The sequence below is a fragment of the Urocitellus parryii genome, chromosome 8, assembly GCF_045843805.1.
Source record: "Urocitellus parryii isolate mUroPar1 chromosome 8, mUroPar1.hap1, whole genome shotgun sequence".
In the NCBI taxonomy this organism is placed as follows: domain Eukaryota; kingdom Metazoa; phylum Chordata; class Mammalia; order Rodentia; family Sciuridae; genus Urocitellus; species Urocitellus parryii.
In genome coordinates, this window is record NC_135538.1 from 121,790,722 (window position 1) to 121,813,578 (window position 22,857).

The window sequence follows — 22,857 nt, forward strand, 5'->3', positions numbered from 1 at the left end:
GATAGCTTCTTTTAGTTGTGGGTGGACAGTGTATTTCATTTTTATGTAGTGCTGGGGATTTAATCCAGTGCCTCACACATGCTAGGCAAACACTATCACTGAGCCACCACCCCAGCCCCTATAGGGTAGATTTTTAAAACTAGTTTATTCAAAAGCATTATTAGATGGCAGTCTCCCTTATGTGTATTCCTTGCTTTATCCCCAGAGGCCTTAAGACAGCCCATTTTCCCTTGAATATGTATCTGCTTTTATCCTTGAATATATGTCTGCTTTCATAAGTAAACCTCTAATGTTTTGGATCTGGAGTGGGGAGAGGACAGGAAACAAAGACAATTAAATGTGATATTCTCATCAGTTTAAGGAGAGCAGAATGTAAGTAAACTTTGGACTCCATTCTTCCACTGGCAATCTTCCCTAAATGAGCACACATCTGGCAACTTTCTTTTTTCCAATTCCCATTTATTTTTGGCTCTTGGGGCAATGTCATCTTTTCAATATGAAAAAAAGCAGCAAGTTCAACACAAATTAGAAATCTGAAGTGTAGGATAGGACAAAATCAACAGTAGTAAGGAAAAAGCAATAGCAAAAGAAATGAGATGTTCTTTAAAAAAGGGTTTTGTTGCCCCTCCTCTGGAAGTGACTCACATTTAGGTGGTAGTACATACCTTTCCACATATCAGACATATTACTCTTTTGAGGGGGGTGAAAAGGTGGGGGTTGGGGAGGACAATTCTGGAAGCTTAGGGACCAAGGCTTGCCTTCTTTTTTGAAATGCACTGAGAGGTAGAGCAGAAAGAGGAAGGATTCACACCTCTCAGAGTGGGGCAGATTCCTCTAAAGGGAGAGCACAACAGGGGACAGCTGAGAGGGAAACTGCAAATGGAAATAATACTGTTAACACCTCTCCTGAAGCTGAGAGATGGAGCATGGAAGTGCCTAAAAATGACTATAAAAGCATAGTTCCCCTCTTTAAAAAACTGTCCTAAAATGAAAAATCCCATCCCCATCACAAGTGATTTCTACCTGCTGCTACCTTCTACCTTGTACTATTTTGCCTTAGGATGGTGGCCACTAAAAGCACCTGGCTAGTTCTAAATGGGATCTGGACAAGAACCAGCTTCTTGGGAGAATCATTTTGGAAACAGAAGATATTAAATGGACAGATGTGAAAAGTAGGTACCAGAAAGAAATGCAGGGTAATCCAGAATGGAAGAAATTTAAGTTTGCCAGAGTGGAAAGAGGAGACATTCAAGAAACAAATATTTATTGAGCGCCTAATATGGGCAGGCACTGTTCTACATGCCTCCCAAAAGGAAATAAAAAAGGAAAAAAGAAAAGGCAGTTAACACAAATTCTGAAGAAAGGGGCAGCAGAAGGCTGGGGAACTGAGAAGCCTGAGGTGATGGGGGAGCCGCCTTAGGCCTCCTCTTCAGCCTCCTCACCGAAATCCTCTTCCTCTTCTGCGGTGGCATCCTGGTACTGCTGGTACTCGGAGACAAGGTCATTCATGTTGCTCTCAGCCTCGGTGAACTCCATCTCGTCCATGCCTTCACCTGTGTACCAGTGGAGGAAGGCCTTTCGGCGGAACATGGCAGTGAACTGCTCTGAGATGCGCTTGAAGAGCTCCTGGATGGCTGTGCTGTTGCCAATGAAGGTAACTGCCATCTTGAGGCCACGAGGTGGGATGTCACAGACAGCTGTCTTGACATTGTTGGGGATCCATTCCACAAAGTAGCTGCTATTCTTGTTCTGCACATTCAGCATCTGCTCATCTACCTCCTTCATGGACATCCGTCCACGGAAGACTGCAGCCACGGTGAGGTACCGACCATGGCGGGGGTCACAGGCAGCCATCATATTCTTCGCATCAAAGACCTGTTGGGTGAGTTCAGGCACAGTGAGGGCCCGATACTGCTGGCTTCCACGGCTGGTAAGAGGGGCAAAGCCAGGCATGAAGAAGTGGAGACGTGGGAAGGGCACCATGTTGACTGCCAACTTGCGGAGGTCAGCATTGAGCTGGCCAGGGAAGCGGAGGCAGGTAGTGACACCACTCATGGTGGCTGAGACGAGGTGGTTCAGGTCTCCGTAGGTTGGTGTGGTCAGCTTGAGGGTACGGAAGCAGATGTCATAAAGGGCCTCGTTGTCAATGCAGTAGGTCTCATCAGTGTTCTCTACCAACTGATGGACGGAGAGGGTGGCATTGTAGGGCTCAACCACAGTATCAGACACTTTGGGTGAGGGTACTACACTGAAGGTGTTCATGATGCGGTCAGGATACTCTTCCCGGATCTTGCTAATGAGCAGGGTGCCCATTCCGGAGCCTGTGCCCCCTCCCAGTGAGTGGGTCAGCTGGAAGCCCTGCAGGCAGTCACAGCTCTCTGCCTCCTTCCGTACCACATCCAGGACTGAGTCAACCAGCTCAGCCCCTTCTGTATAGTGACCCTTGGCCCAGTTGTTACCTGCCCCAGACTGACCTGTAATGGGTTAGAGAGAAAGCTTAATTAATTATTTAAGGTTTGGAATGTACACGTTTCTACCTTTCAACTTTTAGGAAAATTCCCTTAGAGGTAGCTCCTTTCTCTTTCACCTGTGATATATTTTCATAATATCCCAAATAGTCATTTGCCTCCACCCTCCCATTTCAGATTTCCTGTAACTCTCCAGTGCAATAATCATCTAACTTTTGCTCTTTCTTGCACCTAAATATAAGAATATCACTAAAAACATCTGCATAACTCACCAAAAACAAAGTTGTCTGGTCTGAAGATCTGGCCAAAAGGACCTGAGCGAACAGAGTCCATAGTCCCAGGTTCTAGATCCACCAGGATAGCACGAGGAACATATTTGCCACCTAGAGGGAATCAGGTAGATGTCTGAGAGCTGGCAGTGGGGAAGGTTAAGCAATTGCTGTTAGGAAACAGCCTCATATTTAAAGTTGTCATGCCAAGCCCAGCCACCAGGTGGCAGCAGAGCTAGTCTTTGGCCCCTTTATGGTGGGTGTCTAAAGAAGAAAATGATGGATTCATCCAAAGGGGACAATGGGCCCCCAAGAATGGAAACAGCGGAAGCACTGGCTCATGTCTGTAATCCCAGCTGCTTGGGAGACTGAGCCTACGCTGCTCTCACTAGTTAGAGAGCAGCTTAGGGCAACTTAGGTAAGACAGTGTCTCAAAATACAATTAAAAAATAGCTGGGCGTGGTGGCACCTTTAAACTCAAGAGGCTTGGGAGGCGAGATCCTACCTCAAAAATAAAACATTTAAGAGCCCCTGGGTCCAATCCCTGGTACCATAAATTTATTAAATTAATTAAAAAAGAACAAATAGAATGAGATCCTATAGAAGTGTTAAAGAAATGAAACCCGACTTTCCTGGGCTCCTGCCCTCACCTGTGGCTTCATTGTAATACACGGAGATGCGGTCCAGCTGCAGGTCACTGTCCCCATGGTAGGTACCGGTGGGATCGATGCCGTGTTCATCACTGATCACCTCCCAGAACTGCCAAGGAAAAGCAATGAGCCTTAAGTAGTGCAAATCCCACGCAAATATACCTCTTCACGGGATCTACATTCCAGATGGGTTGGTGGTAAGTCCTGTTCTAAGGCTTGGCATTCCGTTATCTGCCTGCCACACCTTTGCCCTAGACACTTGCACACTCAGGAAAGCGGCAGCTTTCGTTGCTCGGGATGTTAAAATGATATACTGCTGGAAGGCCTGGCGTTCGCTAAGTGGGAGTGAACGCATGGAAGGGCTACCCGTTCCCCTTGTAGGAACCGCCCCTGCATGCCGTACTAAAAGGGCCGTGTCTGAGCCACCTAGGGCTTTTGCAGTCGACCACCCCCTCCCTCCACGTGATGGCAGCGCACGCGCACTTAAAGAATCCGACAAAAGGAGATGTAGCGCGCGGGCGCGGCTCAAGGCAAATTCCGCGCGCTTAGGGGCGGGACTGCGCTCCAGCTAGCGCGTCCCCGCCAGCGGGCAGGGCTGCATTGTCCCCGCGCGCCGGGGGCGCCTGGGCCCCGCCCTTCGGCTACAACGTAGCAGCCGCACTTCCTCTCTGCCCCTCCCCCGCTACACTGTAACCGCGCGTAAAAAAAAAAAAAGAAAAAGAAAAAAAAAATCCCCCTAAGGCCTCGGAATTTTATTCTCTGGCCAGTTTTTTCCCTTTTCCCCCAACTTGCTTTATTCTTTCTCCAATATTTGGTACAGAGGGAATTACTTAATGGAAGCACCCCTTCCACCTTCTCCCTCTAAGAATGTGTTGACGCCCTAAAAGGTCTTAGAGGCAATGAAAGTTAAAGGAAGCCCCTATATATATTATTCTCCATCCACATAAAAAGACGGGAACGCCCCTCGGGGATCGCAGAAACACCGATGTCTCCGATCCTTTGTGAAGGTTGCGCGTAGTGTAGCCCACCCTGGTGCAGTGTTCCCCACCTTTGCACTGGGACTTTCGGCAGCTGCCCGCCCAGCCTCAACCCTTCCCCCGCCAGTTTTGCTCTACAAATCCCCGCCAAGCGGGGGGAGGCGGGATCCACATGGGGAAAACCTCGCCTCGCTTTGTCTCGGACCGTTTCCGCATCACTCCTCCCTGGTCCTTGGACCGTTAGAAAAATCTCCTTTAAGAAAACCCTTACAGATCCTGGGTCTTCCAGGCTCCCAAACCTGAAAGGTCCTTTTAGTAGCACTCCCCCAAAAATGTGCCTGCCAAAATAAGTTGCCCATCTTTTCAAAATCAAATGCTACTACAAATGTGTATCCTTACAAGTAAAAAACTTTTGGAAGGCAAAGCTTGGTTAAGGATGGAGAGTGCAAATGACCCCATAACCATCCTTCGTAAATTAATCGGGATTTTTCTTCTAAGAAATATAATTAAAAGGAGAGGCTTAAAATTCTTACCTTGGCACCGATCTGGTTGCCACACTGACCGGCCTGGATGTGCACGATTTCCCTCATGGCTACAATTTATTTTAATTTATTTTTGCTCGCCTCAGTGTATGTTCGGGGCAAGGAAATATGTAAATCGTTTTCTGTGCTGGTCGCGAGCTGAAAGAAGGAACGTGCCCGGGAGGATGGAGCAGCGAGATCCGAACGCGACGGCAGGAAGATTCTGAGAGGCAGAAAAGCAGGGAGGGCGAAGGAGGGAAGGCGGGCAGGGCGGGGCGCGCGTGCGCCAGGGATGGGAGGCGGGAGAACGGCACCCGCTGGGCGGCGGGGAGACAAAGCCTTCTCCAGCCTGCCGCTGATTAGTCGATGCTGATCATGTACCAAACGGCCATTGGTTTCTACGCCAGTGGACTAGCGCAGTTCTCTCTGGGAGTCGTAGTCCTCTATTGTTGTCCACGCTGCAAAATGAAGTTACGAATGGGTGGGTACTTGGTATTTTGCTTTTTGTGGTTTTCTTATTTTTTTAATGAAAAATGACCTTGCACAAGATTCTTTCTATGTCAGAGGTTTTTGTGGGGTTTTTTTGTTTGTGAAAAAATGAAATCTTTCTTGGTATGTGGGAATCTGGGGTTCCAGGAGCTAGGAGGTGGGGTAGGCACGCCCTGAAAGCTGCCCACTGCGGTAGCTGGGGGGTGGGGGGGGGAGACAGGACTGCTTAGCTCAGCGAAAACTGGAAGAACTGTGGTACCCTCTTCTGCTACATACATCTAGTCCTTTGGTGACCTTAGGCATGAACTTCAGTAAAAACCCCGTTCCCCCAGACACCTCAGAGGAATAAGAAAGGGATTATCCTCTTCTTTCTTTGGGACTTTTGAGTAAGAAGGCAAAGCTTGGTTAAGGATGGAGAGTGCAAATGATCCCATAACCATCCTTCTTAATTAATCTTAAAAAAGAAATAAAATTGTAGCAAGAGCTTTTCAAAATAGAGAGGTTGTCTGGAAGGAATGTTGAAAGAATAAATTGAATAGTTTAATGAAGCTGAGATCTGGGATTTGTGGAGCTAGAAGTCTCTCTTGGTCCATGAGGGGATCAGGGCTTTAAGGTAGAGTTTGAGGACACCTTGGTCATCTTGTCAAAGGGAACTATGGGGTGAGGTTCCTGATAGAATTTCAGTGTGTTCCCAGCCTGCCTTTATTAGACTCTGAGATGAAGTCAGTAATTTTTCAGTTTTCTAATTTCAGTGACTAGGTGTGGCTATAGCAAAGCCTCAGGATTTAAAAGGTGGGGAGGAGGGAAAATGGGATGGGCTCAAGTATGAACCTCTCAGCTTCTTCCAAGTGAGTCATTCATTTGATAGATACCAAGTATCCACCAAAGCAGGATACTATGGATACAAAAATGTTTAAGGATTAGTTCTTTGACCCACAGAATCTTGAGAAGTGTATTAACAAGAAGGTGGTGTAACAGTAATGTGGTATCAAGATCATTAATTGGGGGGAGGGGGCTGAGGTTATGGCTCAGGCTCAGGCTCAGTGGTAGCCTAGTATGCATGAGGCACTGGGTTCGATCCCCAACACTACATAAATATAAAAAAATAAAGGCATTATGTCCATCTAAAAGTAACAAATAAATGAATAAGATCATTCATTCACATTTGACCAATACACAGATCAATACCCCTTTCTAAGTCACTTAATAAATAAAGGAACATCAAATTATATAAGGCCCCTCTACTCTTTTAAAACATAATGTTTTAAATGTCTAGGGTGTGCTTGCAATGAAAGCAGTTACAGCGTTAGAGGAAAGAGATTCAGAATTCAAAATTATAGAGAATTTGATTCAATTAGTCTTAAGGAACCTAAGCACGTTATTTAACTTCACAGAGCTTCAATGCTTCGTTTATGAAGTCAATTTTAGTATATTTGTTATAGACACAATTAAGATACAGATCTTACTAGATTATGCACGTGTCAAATTCTCACTATTCTCTTCATGTCTTATGAAATGAAGTAAATGACTTTTTCATTCTTTCCTCGAATCTTGAAAGGGAAGCACAGACTTTTTAAGATGTTAACAAAACAGCATTCTCTGTTTGCCTAGAAACGTTTGCTTTAGGTTCTTCCATTTAGGAAAATAATCTCAAAATGTCCGTCAGGGATATATTCCCATGAACAAATGACATGATTTCTACTAAACAAATTGAAAGGAAATTAAATTCCGCTGCCATGAGGAGTCCTCAAGCGCCACGCCTACGGGCTATTCTCCAAACTGCAGCCTCGAGCCACGACTGCAACCGCAACCTATTTTCATTTCTCCTGAGTCAGCGGACTCCATGTCTGGGAGGACCGCGGAAGGGCGCTCTGGATGCAGGATTCGGTAGACGTCTATGGTAGAGCCTTTCTATCTGCTGCCAGCACTCTCTGGCGCCAGACTCTCTGGTCGCGGTTTGGAAATCTGCGCGGGAAGTGGGCGGTAATGGGTTGTCCCTTGGAGCTGCCCAATCGTGGTGCGTTATTCCGTAAACTCCTGGCGGCCTCGGATTATAGTCTACCTTAACTACCAGTCCCCTGCGAGCAGCCTCCCGTTTGAGCCGTGAGGGGGCGGGGAAAGGGCGGACCTTCGAAAGTGCCTGTGCTCTGGGAGCTTCATCAATCAGCGCACTGCAGCATGTGAAAGACAGCTACAGGAGCCAATCAGCGGTTCAAGTTCCTTCCGGACACGCACTCGCGCCACCCAGGTCACGGCCGTTACTGGTGGCGCGCGCGGCGACTCAAAGTAGGTAAATTCTGGGGGCCTCGCCCTCGGCTCCCGGGTACCATCTTGATTCCTCCGGAGGGCGGGAGGGGCGTGCCTTGGGTGCGACTGGGTGGAGGTAATTTAGAAATTTGCTTCTTAGATTGTAATACTCATCCTTGTCTGGAGCCCTGAGCCGGGTATGAGCACACAGAAAGACGTTGGGCTACGAGGGAACCCATTGGGGTGTGGGGGATCAAAGATCTTGGCCCTTGGAATTGGAGCCAGGGGTCGTGGGCATCGCTGAATTGGCGCGTCAAAGGACGGAATTAACACTTTCTCCATGGGGGCGTCCTACCTTTTTCCTAGCAACAGTTTTCCTCTAGGGTGGCATCTTTCTAGGTAAATTCCACTCATGCTATTTTGAGTTTCTACCTTATTTTATTTCTTCTTTCATCATAGGCTCGATGATGTCTTTTCCATAGGGTAGGATTCATGTTTATGTTTGGTTCAGGATGTATCCTGAATACCTCCAACTGTGCCAGGTGCACCATAACCATAAATATGAATGATGGACCCTAGGGAAAAGACACAGTTCACTGATCCAGTCCTGGAAGTAGTGTGAAGGTTATAAGGTTTACATCATAGAGTCCTTGCTAAAAAGTTTAGGTTTTATTTTATGCTATGGGCATTGAAAGCCATCAAGAGACTATTATACAGGGAGAGAGATTATTTGGGAGATCTTGGGCAAGTCCCTTAACCCATCTATGTTGAAGTTTCTTTATCTGGGAAAAAGGAGAATAATAATACCTACTTTACAGGGAACAGTAGATGAGGCAGTATAAACTATTTAGAACAGTGCTTGACACATAGAATCCTCTTGTGTACACCAGCTGTTATGTTCTTTACACTTCAGTCTGATTACACTGAGGCTGTTTGATACAGTGTAAAAAGTGGGCTTTGCAATCAGAAACATATTTATTTCTGTCTGCCCACCTATCTGCTGTGTTATCTTGAGCAAGTTATTTAATGTTTTAGCATTAGCTGACTACTGTGCCTGGCAATATAATACCCAACACATGCTTGGCACATGTTAGCTAAATGGTTTTTCAAACTGTGAGTTGCACTCCAGTAGTGGATGGTGAAATCAATTTAGTGGGTTGAAATCAGCATTTAAAAACTATAGTGAATTGGGCATGTAAATATAGGCCTGTAATCCCAGTGACTCAAGAGTCAGGCAGAAGAATCATAAGCCTTGGCAGCTTAGCAAGGCCCTGTCTAAAAATTAAATAAGAAAGATCAGTGGTAGAGTGCCCCTGGATTCAATCCTCAGCCTCCCAAGTCACTGGGAATACAAGTATTCATCACCACATCCAGTTCTCAAAACTTTCTTGAGGTGGACCCTTGCTAAGGTATCAAGGCTATTAGATCTAGGCTATTGGGCTTCAGTGATTCTCCTGCTGCATCATGCCCAGTTTTCAGTTTTATTTTATATTTGAAAAGCACATATTTGTATATAGTTTGTACTTTGAACATTGTGATATTTCTTACTTTGTGTCATAGTTAAAAAAAAAAAAATTTCAGGGGTAAGGGTGCATACCTGTAATCCCAACAACTCAGGAGGCTGAGACAGGAGGATTGAAAGTTCAGGGCCAGCTTTAGCAATTTATTGAGGCCATAAGCAACTTAGTGAGACCCTAAGGGATAAGACAAAAAGGGCTTGGAGATGTAGCTCAGTGGTAAAGCACCCTTGGGTTCAATTTTTGTAACAATAAATAAATAATAAGTTATTTTAGCCAAGCATGGTGACATACACCTATAAACCCAGTGAATCAGGAGGCTGAGGCATGAGGATTACAAGTTAAGACCAATCTCAGTAACTGTCAAGACCCTGAACAATTTAGCAAGATCCTGTCTCAAAATAAAATATAAAAAGGACTGGGGATGTGGTTCAATGGTTAAATATCCCTGGGTTCAATTTTTGGAACCAAAAAAAGTAATAAAAGGGGCTAGAGATGTAGCTCAGTGATAAGTGCCCCTGGGTTCAATCCCCAGTACCACAAATCCCAGTACTGGTTCAATACCCAGTATTGGAAATTGAACCCAGAGTCCCATGCATGCTAGATCATTCTACCACTGAGCATTATCCTCAGCCCTTTTTATTTTTTTAAGGACATGGTCTTGCTTAGTTGTCCAGGCTGGTATGGCACTTGAAATCCTACTGCCTCAGCCTCCTGAGTAGCTGGGATTATAGGCATTTGCTGCTGCACCCAACTTAAAAGATAAAATCAATAATGCAGGGGACTGAAATCAGGGTCTTGCACTTGCTAGGCAAATGCTGTACCATTGAGTTAACACATATAGCCACCCCAGAATTTTTTTTTTTTAAATGCTTCAGAAGGATAGAAATAGAGTGATTGGTGGGAAGAGAAGCATCAATTACTTTTACTATCCAGGTTTATCCCTACTTATCATTCTCTCTGATGCTGTGTATGAACAAGTAATGGGGATGATGATAATGTGTTTCCTTCCCAGACCATGGAAGACACCCAGGCCGTTGACTGGGATGTTGAAGAAGAGGAAGAGACAGAGCAATCTAATGAATCCTCAGGATATATCTTGGAGCCTATAGGACGACTGCATATCTTCAGTGGTGCCCACGGACCAGAAAAAGGTCAGAGGGTATTGAGTGCTGAAGTATGGATATAGGTCTTTTATTTTTCTTGGTTGGAGAGTTACAAGTTTACATTTGTTTCAAGGAAATATGAAAAACTGTTTTACTAGGTTGGATAAAAGGGGACTGACAGATGATTGTTCTGGGCTACAGCCCTGGACACTCTAGGAGTTATTTTACATTGATAGGAGAAGATGAAGAAGATCAAATAAAAATCTACTGTGGCTGGCGTGGTGGCACACGACTGTAATCCCAGAGGCTCGGGAGGTTGAGGCAGGAAGATCATGAATTCAAAGCCAGCCTCAGCAAAAGGGTTGGGGATGTAACTCAGTGGTTAAATGCCCCTAGGTTTAATCCTCAGTACCAAAAACAAAAAAATAAAAATACCAAAAACCTACTGTGGTCTGGAAATGGACGGTAGTGAGGTAGTAATGATTGCACAACAATGTGCTCTTTTTTTTTTTTTTAGTTGTGGATGGACACAATACCTTTGTTTATTTATTTGTTGTTATGTGGTACTGAGGATCAAACTTGTGCCTCACACATGCTGGGCACATGCTCTACCGTTGAGCTACAGCCCCAGCCCCAACAGTGTGTTCTTAATACTATTGAACTGCATGCTTTAAATGACTAAAAAGGTAAATTTATATTATGTATATTTTATATAATGAAAAAATCCCCATGTAGATGGGTTGCATATGAATAATGCATTGCATATATATATTTTTTTCTTTCTTTATTTTAGGTGTAGAGGGACACAACACAATGCCTTTATTTTTATGTGGTACTGAGAATTAACCCAGGTCCTGCCTGTGCTAGGCAAGCGCTCTACCGCTGAGCCATAATCCCAGCCCGCATATATTCTTCAATTCCTAGATTTTCTAGGAATTTGGGGGGGGGGGCAGGATACCAGAGATTGAACCCAAAGGCTCTTACCTACTGAGCCACATTCCCAGCTGGTTTTGTATTTTATTTTGAGACAAGTTCTTGCTAAATTGCTTAGGAACTCACTAAGTTGCTGAGCCTGGCTTTGAACTTGAGATCCTCTTGTCTTAGTCTCCCAAGTTATAGGATTTATAGGCATGAACCACTGCACCTGGATGTTCTAGGAGTTTTTATTTTTCTAATGCTTTTGGGAGCTTTGAGAAAGTAGTAGGGTATTTAACTAGAAGATTTTCCTAATGACAGGCCAGGACTCTGGCCTTGGAACCTGTCTACCTCTCTCATTTTTAGATTTTCCACTATTCCTCGGGAAGAATGTGATAGGCCGACTGCCTGACTGCTCTGTGACCCTGCCCTTTCCATCCATCTCCAAACAACATGCAGTGATTGAAATCTCAGCTTGGAACAAGGCACCTGTCCTCCAGGATTGTGGGAGCCTTAATGGTACTCAAATCTTGAGGCCTCCTAAGGTCCTGAGCCCTGGTTTGAGTCACCGTCTCAGGGATCAGGAATTGATTCTCTTTGCCGATTTACCCTGCCAGTACCATCGCCTGGATGTCCGCCCACCCTGTGTTTCCCGGGGTCCCCTAACTGTAGAGGCGACCCCCAGGGTACAGGAAGAAACTCAGCCCTCCAGACTTCCCTTGGCTGAGGACTCAGAGGAGGAAGAAGGTAAGTTTGTGTATTGGCAGTGTGGATGAAGAGACAGGGATGATGAGTGTGATATTGTCAAGTTACTCCTTTTTGTTCTTGCCAGATTTCTCAAAAGGGTGTATGGTGAAAGAATCAAGGACCACATCCTCCTCTTTGGCAACAGTAGTTCCAGAAAGGTAAGTACCACAGGGCTAGATATGTGAGTCTTCAAATAGGAAGAACCAGGGTCTGGAGGATCAGTCTCTAATAGAGATGATCACGTTGAAAGTTGAGGCTGTGGGTTTGTATATATTCATTCACTCAGCTTATTTTTTATGGAGCACCTAGATGAACCAAGCTGGAGATAGAAGAGCAAATACTACCTGTGTCTACAACTCATAGTTAAGTGGGGTATCCCTTTCCAAGAAATTCTTTAGACTCTTTTCTGTTTCACAGTGATGAAGAAGGACCTTCCCTGGCCCCAGGTGACTCTTTTGCCTTCAACTTGGACAGTGACACAGATGAGGAAGAAGGTCAGCAACCAGCAGCCAGGGAGGCCTCTTCAGCTGCTAGAAAATGTGCTGTAGCAGAGGCAGAGCAGCCTGAAGCCAGTGGAATTACAACTGAAACGTGGCTAGGAAAAGTTCAGCCTCCAGGAGAGATCGATAAGGACACAAAAGTCAAAAGGGATACAGGGAATAGGGTGGTACCAGTTGGGCTGATTTTGGAAAGAAGTCAGCTTCCTGGGGACAACAGTGACACAGATGTGGATGAAGAGAACCGGCCTCCTGGAAAGACAGCTGAGGCCCACTTGGAAAGGGTCCAGCCTTCTGGCTTCTTGGATAGTGATACTGATGTGGAAGAAGAGGGGATCCCTGCAACCCCAGCTGTAGTGCCTATGAAGAAGAGGCAAGTCTTTCATGGAGTTGGTACAAGAAGTCCTGGAACACTTGGATTGGCACATCTTCAGGAGAGCCCAGCTGGTAGTGATACAGACATGGAGGAGGGTGAGGCCCCATTGGCTGTCCCTCTGGAAAGAAGCCAAACCTCTATGGTGATTGATAGTGATACAGATGATGAAGAAGAAGTCTCAGCAGCACTCACTTTAGCACGTCTGAAAGAGAGCGGAGCTGTTTTATGGAACAGAAATGCTGATATTGAAAAGGACAGAGTCCAACCTGTGCTCCTTCAGGAGAAAAGCCTAACCACCTCTGAGAGAGATAGTGACACTGACATGGAGGAGGGGCTCCCAGTTGAAAAGAGAGAAACTGTCCTCAATGGTCATACAGACAAGGAAGAAACCCTTGTTATAGCAAATTCAGAAAACGGACAAACTCCCCTTAGAGACAATGATGTAGGTGAGGAAGCAGATATGAGTTCACCAGGGGTCCTTCTGGAGAGAAGCCAAGCTGCCTCCACCACAGGGGACATCAAGATAGAAGTGAAACAGGAAGTTCCATCAGGGCCAGCTGTTATATGTTGGGGAAAGTATCAAGTGCTTGTGAAGGGGACAAATCAAACAGATAAGGAAGCGAAGCAGGAATCAGCAAAGCTGCCCATAATGCCTCTAGAAGCAGTCCAGTCTTCTGATGAGGATGGTGAAACAGATATGGAAGTGGGCATGTCTTCAGAAGTGGCAGATGTAAGAAAGAGCCAGCTTCTGGGAGAAGGGGATGCTGAGACAGAGAGGGCTACAGCTGTACTTGAGTCAGAGGGCACTCTCAAGGTGGGGGCCTATGGTGGATCACAAGTACAGCAGATGGTGGTGCACACAGGTGCTTCAGGGGAACCCCTCCAACCACAGACAGAGGGATATCCCCTTACAGGAAAGGAGAAAAAACCGCATATGAGTGAGGCCAAGGACTCCAAAGACAGCCATGATGGTAAGTGCTAACCTTTCTTCTTCCTTTGCTCTTGAAATAAACAGTGGTTAAAAGGAGTGGGGAGAGAATAATAGGGTAAAAGTAAAGTGTTGAGTGTTAGATATGATTTTTTTATTATTGGTCCTATACTTCCCACCAGATTCTGAAGATCTGGACCTTCAAGCTACCCAGTGCTTTGTGGAGAGGGAGAGTCAGAATCTGGACGGTGAGAACATTTGTATTATTTGGATTCCAGTGCCAGTGGGAACTGGGAGATAGACTAGTAGTCTTTGAAGGGTGTGAAGATTGGTGGGTATAGGGCAGGAGACTGGGCATGGGACCCTGAAGTTCTGTGGAAGAGCTGTGTTTAGGCCATCTATTCTCATGCAGCAGTTCAAAACTTGGAAGATTTACCCACCCAAACCTTCCTGTTTACTCTGCCCCAAGAGCTTGGCTCTTCCTGTTGCAGTTTTTAGACCCCAGGTACAAGAAGCTCTCTTCTCTGTACCCCTAACTTTTCATCCTTTTTTGTTTTCTTTCTCTACACGTTTCTTTCATAGTCTTTGAGTATTGTGCGATGTTTCTCCATTTCATCAGAAAAACGCACCATGTTGGGCTAGGGTTGTGGCTCAGAGGTAGAGTGCTTGCTTAGCATGGGCAAGGCCCTGGGTTCAATCCCCAATACCACATAAAAATAAATAAAGGCATTTAAAAAGAAAGAAAGAAAGAGAGAGAGAGAGAGAGAGAGAGAGAGAGAGAGAGAGAGAGAGAGAAAGAAAGAAAACGCACCATGTTATGTCAGACTTTAATTGATTAATTTTAAAGAGACAATTGTGGTGGCACACACCTGTAATCCCAGCAATGCAGGAGGAGCACAAGTTCAAAGACAATATCAGCAACTTAGCAAGGCCCTAAGCAACTTAGTGAGACCCTGTCTCAAAATAAAATATAAGAAGGACCGGGGGTGTGACTCAGTGGTTAAGTGCTCCTGGGTTCAATCCTTAGTACCAAAAAAAAAAAAAGAGAGAGGGAGAGACCACTGAGGAAGCTTTCCTATGAGGATATATGTATGGTCATTTTGTTTGTTTGTTTTAATATTTTTTAAAGTTGTAGATGGACACAATACCTTTATTTATTTATTTTTATGTGGTGCTGAGGATCGAACTCAGTGCCTCATGCATGTGAGGCAAACACTCTACCCCTGAGCCATAATCCTAGCCCCTGTATGGTCAGTTTTTGTTTTCATTTTTGTTTTGGCATTAGGAATGAACCCACAGATTTGGGTACATGAGGCAAATGCCTTACCACTGAACTATATCCCAGCCCCATGTATGGTCTTTTTATAACATTAAATATTTTAGCTATCACCCTTATCCCAGCTTTTCTTTAATATTATATTTATTATCCATGAGTTTATCTTATTTGCTTCTTAACCTTAACATTTTTTATCTACTTCTCTTTTCTTTCTGTTTCTCTGACTCCTTACTTTTAGGTGCTTTGGATGAACCATGGGAAGTCTTGGCTACACAGCCATTCTGTCCGAGAGAGTCTGAGGCCACTGAACCTCAGCTCATAGCCACCCACCTTGAGGCTAATGGATCTTGCCTGTCTCCACCTAGGGCAACACCACAAGACCAACATCCAGAGAGCCCAGTTCACACAGAGCCGTTGGGGATTCAAGGCAGAGAGATACAGACTGTGGAGAAAGACATGGGTACACAAAAAGAAACAGAGAGGGTGACCCCTGAGAAAGGGCCACTGGAGAGGGAAATCAGGGAAGGGCCACCAGAAGGAGAGAGAAAAGATGTGATGGAGGAGGAAGAAAAAACTAGAGGGATACAGGACAGAGAGCAAAAACAGGCATTAGCTGAAGACACTCAAGAGTCTGGCAAAAAGGCGAAAAGCAAGAGTCCTGAAAGGTATAGGGAGAACTCGAAGGTAGAAATGGAGATATCTGAGGAAACAGAAGAGACAGAGATAGAGAAGCAGACCCTCACAAGAGAAGTATTTGAGAAAGTAGTAGAAAAACCAGTTCCAGAGAGAATGTGTGAAGCCACTGAGTTAGAAGTGAACTTGGAGAGAGGGGAGACAGAGGGAGGAAACCAAGACCAGAAAGGACAGGCTACTAGTCCAACACCAGAGCCTGGAGTCAGGGCAGAGGAACTTCAGGGACTTGCTTCAGCCCCTGTAGTTTCTGGGAACCAGTCAGGTGGAGGAAGGGGAGCCCCAGTGAGCCCCACGAGGCAGCAGAGAGGTAAGTGAAGGCAGAAAGGAACACAAGGTGGTATGCAACCCTCATGATAATCAATCCCTGAGCAACCAACTACTTAGAACTCAACTACCCTTTTGTTACTTTCTGTCCAGGCCACTTGAATTACAAGATGCTACCTGCTGAGACAACTTCCATGGTGAGAGTTACTTTCTTGATTTCTTCCTATTCCACAAGTCATCCCTGTATCCCACCAGTGCCCTTCTCCTGGCCATGCTTTAAGCTAATCCTTTCCCCATATTCTCACTTTTTTCCCATCATTATCCCTTCTTAGTTGGCATCCATCGCTTTGCCCTTGGTACCCACTGTTTTCCATACCTGTTCCCCAAGTAGTATCTCCCTCTGACTCAGAAAGGTAGTCCCTTTCATGTTTTGTCCTTCTTTGCCCCAACCATCCTCTTCATGTACCACCACCCACATGTGGAGAACACTATGAGGAGAGCTTTGTAGGGAAGAGGACTGCTTCCTCCCAGGGAGGTCCCAGTCTAACGGAAGAGAGGTCACATACAGGAAGAGAAATGCCAGAGGACACACTTCCACCATAAACAAGGATCAGGAACAGTGTCCCAATTTCTCTTTCTCATTACCCTCCTGCCTTGTTTCTGTTTTTCCCCAGGGTGATCCAGAATCCCCAGATGCTTGCCTGCCTGCTACAATGCCTGAAGCCTTAGCCTTACCCCTCAACTCCTTTAGCTCTCAGAGCCAAAAACATCCTGAACTTCAGTCCCTTCTTTCTCCTCTTTCATCTTCTGAGCCACCCATTCCTAGGACCAGGTACAAAAGGAGTCAGGAAACTCCAGAGCCTCCCCTATCTTCAGAGCTGGAACCTTTCCCCCCAAAGCCCAGTGTTAGGCCCCGTCGCTCCTCCAGGATGACACCCTCTCCACTTTCTTCCACTGCCCTTGAACTCTCCTCTATTGCCCCCACAGCCCAGCCTGCCGCCCCTAAGTCCACATCTCGTGCCACTAAGGGAAGGACACACAAGTCCTCTGACAAGACCCCCGAACTTCAGCCTTTCGCTCCCACAGAGCAGCCCATTACCCCCACACCTACATCTCGAGTCCCTCGGGTCAAGACAAATAGGTCCTCTGTCAAGACCCCTGAATCAGTTGTCCACACAGCCCCTGAACTCCAGCCTTCCACCTCCACAGACCAGCCAGACACTCCTAAGCTCACATCCCGAGTTACTCGGGGCAGGACACTTAGGTCCTCTGTCAACACACCTGAACCAGTATTGCCTATAGCCCCTGAACTCCAGTCTTTTGCTTCCACAGACCAGCCTGTCATTCCCAAACCCACATCCCGAGTCACTCGGGGCAGGACACACAGAACTTCTGTCAAGACCCCTGAACCAATCTTACTCACAGGCCCCAAAGTCCAGCCTTCTACCTCCACAGACCACCAGCCTGTTGCCCCCCAGCTCACATCCAGAGTCACTCGGGGCAGGACACTTAGGTCCTCTGTCAAGACCCCTGAACCAATTGTACCTACAGCCCCTGAGCTCCAGCCCTCCACCTCTGCAGAGCAACCTGTCACCCCTAAATCCACATCTTGGCCCACTCGGGGTAGGACACATAGGTCTTCTGTCAAGACCCCTGAAGTAGTTGTCACCACAGCCCCTGAACTCCAGCCTTCCACCTCCATAAACCATCCTATCACCCACAAGCCCACATCTAGAATCAGTCGGGGCAGAACACGTAAGTCTGTTGAGACTCCTGAACCAGTTGAACCATCAGCCTGTGATCTTGAGCTTCCCAACTCCACAGACCAGCCTGTCGCTTCTAAGGCAGTATGTCAGAGTGGAGCACTAGAGTCTTCAACACTAAGTGCTGCCACACTTCCTGTCACTCCTGAATTCCATCCTTCTGTTACCACAGACCAGCCTGTTCCCTTTGAGCCCACTCAAACCAGTTGTACCAGGAGACAGAGAGCTGCTGGGAAGCATGGCTCCCTTACAGCTCTCATTGTCCACAAACCTAGCTCTGCACCCCCTGAACCTAAATGCCGATCCTCAAGGAACCAAAGACCAAGGGCACAGAGAGCAGCTGAATGCCTTGGGACCGTTCCTGAGCCTTCCTTTCCCCAGCTTCCTGAGGCACCCATTCATGCTTCCCAGATCCAAAAGGTAGAAGCAGCAGGTACATCTGGGTTCGTCCCAGAGCCCCCACCTAAGGCCTCTCGAAGCCGCAAGAGACCTTCCACTACCATAGATTCACCCCCTCTTCAAAAACGTCCCCAAAGAGGGGATGTCTCCCAGGAGACAATGTTCCCCAAGGAGGAGGAAGAAGATCCTGAGGAGATACCAGTGAAGGAAGAGGTGAGGAAAGGGCTGGAGACTCCAAAGGGCTGGGAGGAAGAGCTTCAGGGCTCAGGCTCTCCCACCAAGGTATTTTTCAATCCCAGGACATAGTGATTCCAGACAAGAGAAGGAGAGACCAGACAGAGGAGGAGCCCAAGGGAATACCAAGCCGAAGCCTTCGACGGACCAAATCTAACCAAGAATCAGCAGCCCCTAAAGTAGGAGAGAAGGGAACTGGGGTTACAAAGGGAGGGTGGTAGCTGGTTTGAGAGATGGTCACTCCTGGCATAGCTTGCTCTGATCAGCCCAGTCTAATCCCCCAACAGGTTCTCTTCACAGGAGTTGTGGATGCTCGTGGGGAGCGGACAGTGCTGGCATTGGGGGGGAGTCTGGCTAGCTCCGTGGCAGAGGCCTCCCACTTGGTTACTGATCGAATCCGCCGGACAGTCAAGTTCCTGTGTGCCCTAGGGAAGGGAATCCCCATCCTGTCCCTGGACTGGCTACATCAGGTGAGAGGTCAGGAGATGATGACAGACCAATAGCAAGAGTGACAGGAGAAGACTGCTTACATAGCTCTGTAGGAAAATGGGAGGAAAGAGGAGACTGAGAAATGGGGCTTTAGTGATTCATACAAAAAACATTTCACGTGCTGTCACCAGCTGCTAGGCAGGAGTGCTAGGTGGGGTGTGGCTGAGATCTGATGCTGATTGCTACCTCCCTTAGTCCCGCAAGGCTGGTTGCTTCTTGCCTCCAGATCAATATGTGGTGTCTGATCCTGAGCAAGAGAAGAATTTTGGCTTCAATCTTCGGGATGCCCTGCACCGGTCTCGGGAGCGAAGGCTACTGGAGGTGAGAGGCTATCTTCTGTCCTGTCTTCTGCCTTGCACAGGTTTCACAGTGCCTCACAGCCTTTCAGTTGCAGATATCTACTGTCACCATTTTTCTCTCTTAGGGCTATGAAATTCACGTGACCCCTGGAGTCCAGCCACCACCATCTCAGATGGGAGAGATCATCAGCTGCTGTGGAGGCACTGTCCTATCCAGCATGCCCCGGACCTATAAGGTATGGTTGGTGAGTTCTGGGTCTTCTGAAGGAGTAACTAAAAGAGGTTGCAGGATGGGCTGGGGATATAGCTCAGTTGGAAGAGTGCTTGCCTCAATGCACAAAGCCCTGTGTTTAATCTCCAGCACTACAAAAACAAATAAACAGAAGAGGTAGTGGGAATGGGAACATTTGGAGGAAATATAAAAGTATAGATGGGAAAGGGTAGGGATGAGGGAACAGATCTGCTGACACCAAATGGACTTAGTTTCATTTTGTATTTATACATTTTCAGCATATGCTACATTTATTATCTATCCCTTGTTCTTTTGTTTCATTTACTCTGCTGAAAAACTTTTTTTTTATTTACCCTTCCCCTACTTTTTTTTTTTTTTTTTTTTGAGATGTGTTTTACTATTATTACCCAGGCTGGATTTTAACTTTTAGGCTTAAGTGAGTCCCCCCTACTACTTCAGCCTTCTGAGTAGCTGGGACTATAGGCATATGCTACTATAACGAGCTTTACTGAAGTGTTTTTTTTGAGGGGGAGGGAAGTTGGTACTAGGGATTAAACCTAGGGGCACTTTATGACTGAGCTACATCCCCATCCCCCCCCCCTTTTTTTTAGTTGTTGATGAACCTTTCTTATTTATTTATTCATTCATTCATTCATTCATTCATTTATATGCAGTGCTGAGAATCAAACCCAGTCCCTCACACATGCCAGACAAGTGCCCTACCACTGAGACACAACCCTGGGCCCCCAGTCCTTTCTATTTTTTATTTTGAGACAGGGTCACGCTAAGTTTCTCAGGGCCTCACTACGATGCTGAGGCTGGCTTTGAACTTGCAATTCTTCTGCCTCAGCCTCCTGAATCACTGGGATTACAGGCATGCACCACCATGCTTAGCTTTGCTGAAGTATTTTAAAGCAAACTGCAAATGTATTACTTTCTTCTGTATACTTAAGTATATATCTCCAAGAAATATGTACATTCCCTTTTTTCTCTCTTTTTTGTCAGTACTTAGTATTTAACCCAGGGTATTCTACCACTGAGCTACATCCCCAGCACTTTTTACGTTTTATTTTGAGACAGGATCTCACTAGGATTCCCAGGCATGCCTCAAACTTGGGATCCCCCGCCTCAGTCTCCCAAGTAGCTGGGGACTATAGGCATGTGCCATTACACCCAGCTGACACCCATCTCTTAAAAATAAAACAAAAAAAAACAAGAAGGGTTGGGGATGTAGCTCAGTGGTAGAGTGCTTGCCTAGCATGCACAAGGCCCTGGCTAATTTTAAGAGTTAGGATGAATTCAAGAGCAGCCTTTCTGGCAAGAATGCTTCACAGATAGCCAGCTACTTGGGAGGCGAAGACGAAAAAAATCAGAAGCCTTCCTGGAACAATTTAGCAAGACCTTGTTTCAAAATAAAAAGGACTGGGGATGTGGCTCAGTGGTATAGCACTTGCCTAGCAAGTGGGTTCAATCACAACACCACTAAAAAGAAAAAGAATATTTTATAGACAATAAGTACAATGAGCTTCATATCAGGAGGTACTACTTCAGTGATGCTAGCCCTGATTAATGGGTCCTGAATCTATTTCTAGAACTGTTTATCCCCCCTGACTTCTTTCTTTGCTCTCTCTTCCCCAGCCTCAAAGAGTTGTGATCACATGCCCCCAGGACTTCCCACGATGCTCCATTCCATCTCGGGTTGGGCTGCCCCTCCTCTCTCCTGAGTTCCTACTGACAGGAGTGCTGAAGCAGGAAGCCAAGCCAGAGGCCTTTGTCCTCTCCACTTTGGAAATGCGTTCCACCTGAAAATTCCAGCACCCTTTTCCCTACCAGACAGTAAAGTTTTCTAGAAAACAATTGGGGGAAAAAAAAAAAAAACTCAGGACTTTAGAAAACACGGGGGTGTATTGATATGACTTATGATGGAAATGGTTGGGACCAGAAGGTTTATGGGAAAACGGGGAGATTTGGACCCACAGATTTTCTGAAATGGCCATTTTAAAATCAGCCAATCCTGGAATAGGAGTGTAGCTCAGTGGTAGAGCACTTGCCTAGCATGCATGAGGCCCTGGGTTTGAGCCCCAGCACTACCCCAAAACAACAAAAATTGACTAATCCCTTGCTGATATATCTTAATGGATGCTTGTCTTTAGCCAGACTGATGTAATTATTACTCTATGGCACACTCTCCTGCCTCCAACTTGGAAGCCATCTCTCTTCTTTTCTTTCTGGAGTTCTTACTTGTCCTCGAAAAATAGTGAATACAACTTTGGCATTAGGCACTTGAAGGGATACTTGGAGTGAGTAAATATGAGGTGGAATTGTGGAATAATACTAAAATATTTTTCTCTCTCCCATCCCACGTGCTTAGGAGCATCCTTAGCTTTATCTTTGAGCAATTCTCTGCACTTTTCTGGCCTGCTTTTTCAGTATTTATAAAATTAGACCTTCGGCCTGATCTCTGTGATCAATAAATATTCACTCTGTGCCTTATGGTGTGGTGCAGTTTTCTTTTTGTTTGTTTTTAAATGTCTGGTTTTGAGACACCCTTTTTAAAAAATAGTTAGGAAACTGTATTTAATTTACTGTTATTTTCTATTTAGGACAAATTATGTAATATTAAAAGTTGGTCAATTACAAGGATGTAGAGAAATTGGAACACTTACATATTGGTGATAGGAATGTAAAATGGTTTGGCCTCTAAGGAAAATAGTAACAGTTGACAGTTCCTTAAGAAGTTAAACATTAGAAATTACCATGTGACTCAGCAATTTTGCTCCTAAGTATATACCCCAAAAAATGAAAACATGTTTTAAAAAATATTTATACATGAATGTTAATATCAGCATTTTCCATAATAGCCAAAAGATGGATATAATACAAATGTTCAACAAGGATGAATGGATAGAAAAATGACATATGCATACGTGGAATATTATTCAACCATAAAAAGGGATGCAGTACTGAAAAGTGCTGCAATATTTTAAGGATTAGCCTTAAAAACATTTTGCTAAGTAAAAGAAGCCAGACACAAAAGGACACATATTATATGATTACACTTCCATGAAACATCTAGAATGGTAAAACTGTAGAGACTAAGCAATATTGGTGGTTGCCAGAGGCTGGAGAGAGGAAACAATGGGTAGTCACTGCTTCATGGGTCTGGAGTTATATTTTGGAATTAAATAGAAGTGGTAGTTATGCCCATTTGCAAATGTTACTAAAAGCCATTGTATTCTCTTTAAAGGAACTAGTTTTATTTTCTGTGAATTTCACTTCAATAAAAAATAAATTTATTTGTATACTTTTTCTGCATGTAAAGTATGCTTAAGCTTGGAAAAATGGTGTAGTAGAAATAATGCAAGCTTTGCCAAAACACTGTTAACTTTTTTCTTTACTTTTTTCTTTTTTTTGTTAAGATCTGGGAATCTAATTCAGGGCCTTTTGCATGCTAGGCAAGCATTTTATCACTGAATATATTCCAGTACTGTGCTGCCTTTT

General features: G+C 45.4%; 2 protein-coding genes and 1 non-coding gene across 4 annotated transcripts; 2 read left to right on the top strand and 1 right to left on the bottom strand.

Moving 5' to 3' along the window:
- Positions 1–779: 779 nt before the first annotated feature.
- On the bottom strand, positions 780–5,141 carry Tubb (tubulin beta class I). Its single transcript, XM_026414306.2, has 4 exons — positions 4,898–5,141; positions 3,388–3,496; positions 2,741–2,851; positions 780–2,474 (listed from the first exon to the last, which is right to left on the bottom strand). Exons 1-4 carry the CDS (start codon positions 4,952–4,954, stop codon positions 1,417–1,419), a joined length of 1,335 nt encoding a protein of 444 aa, XP_026270091.1. The 5' UTR covers positions 4,955–5,141; the 3' UTR covers positions 780–1,416.
- A 2,469-nt stretch (positions 5,142–7,610) lies between these two features.
- On the top strand, positions 7,611–21,849 carry Mdc1 (mediator of DNA damage checkpoint 1). Of its 2 annotated transcripts, XM_026414324.2 has the most exons (15): positions 7,611–7,660; positions 10,154–10,292; positions 11,526–11,906; positions 11,992–12,064; positions 12,324–13,750; positions 13,890–13,955; positions 15,222–15,983; positions 16,094–16,137; positions 16,615–16,772; positions 17,979–18,315; positions 18,402–18,515; positions 18,624–18,806; positions 19,021–19,146; positions 19,250–19,360; positions 20,995–21,849. In XM_026414324.2, exons 2-15 carry the CDS (start codon positions 10,157–10,159, stop codon positions 21,160–21,162), a joined length of 4,086 nt encoding a protein of 1,361 aa, XP_026270109.2. In that variant the 5' UTR covers positions 7,611–7,660; positions 10,154–10,156; the 3' UTR covers positions 21,163–21,849. The 2 variants fall into 2 exon arrangements, with proteins under 2 accessions (XP_026270109.2, XP_026270108.2); XM_026414323.2 differs by having other exon boundaries at positions 16,615–18,315.
- Trnaa-agc (transfer RNA alanine (anticodon AGC)) lies at positions 21,379–21,449 on the top strand. Its single transcript has one exon. It is a non-coding gene; the product is annotated as a tRNA-Ala (tRNA).
- Positions 21,850–22,857: the final 1,008 nt, after the last annotated feature.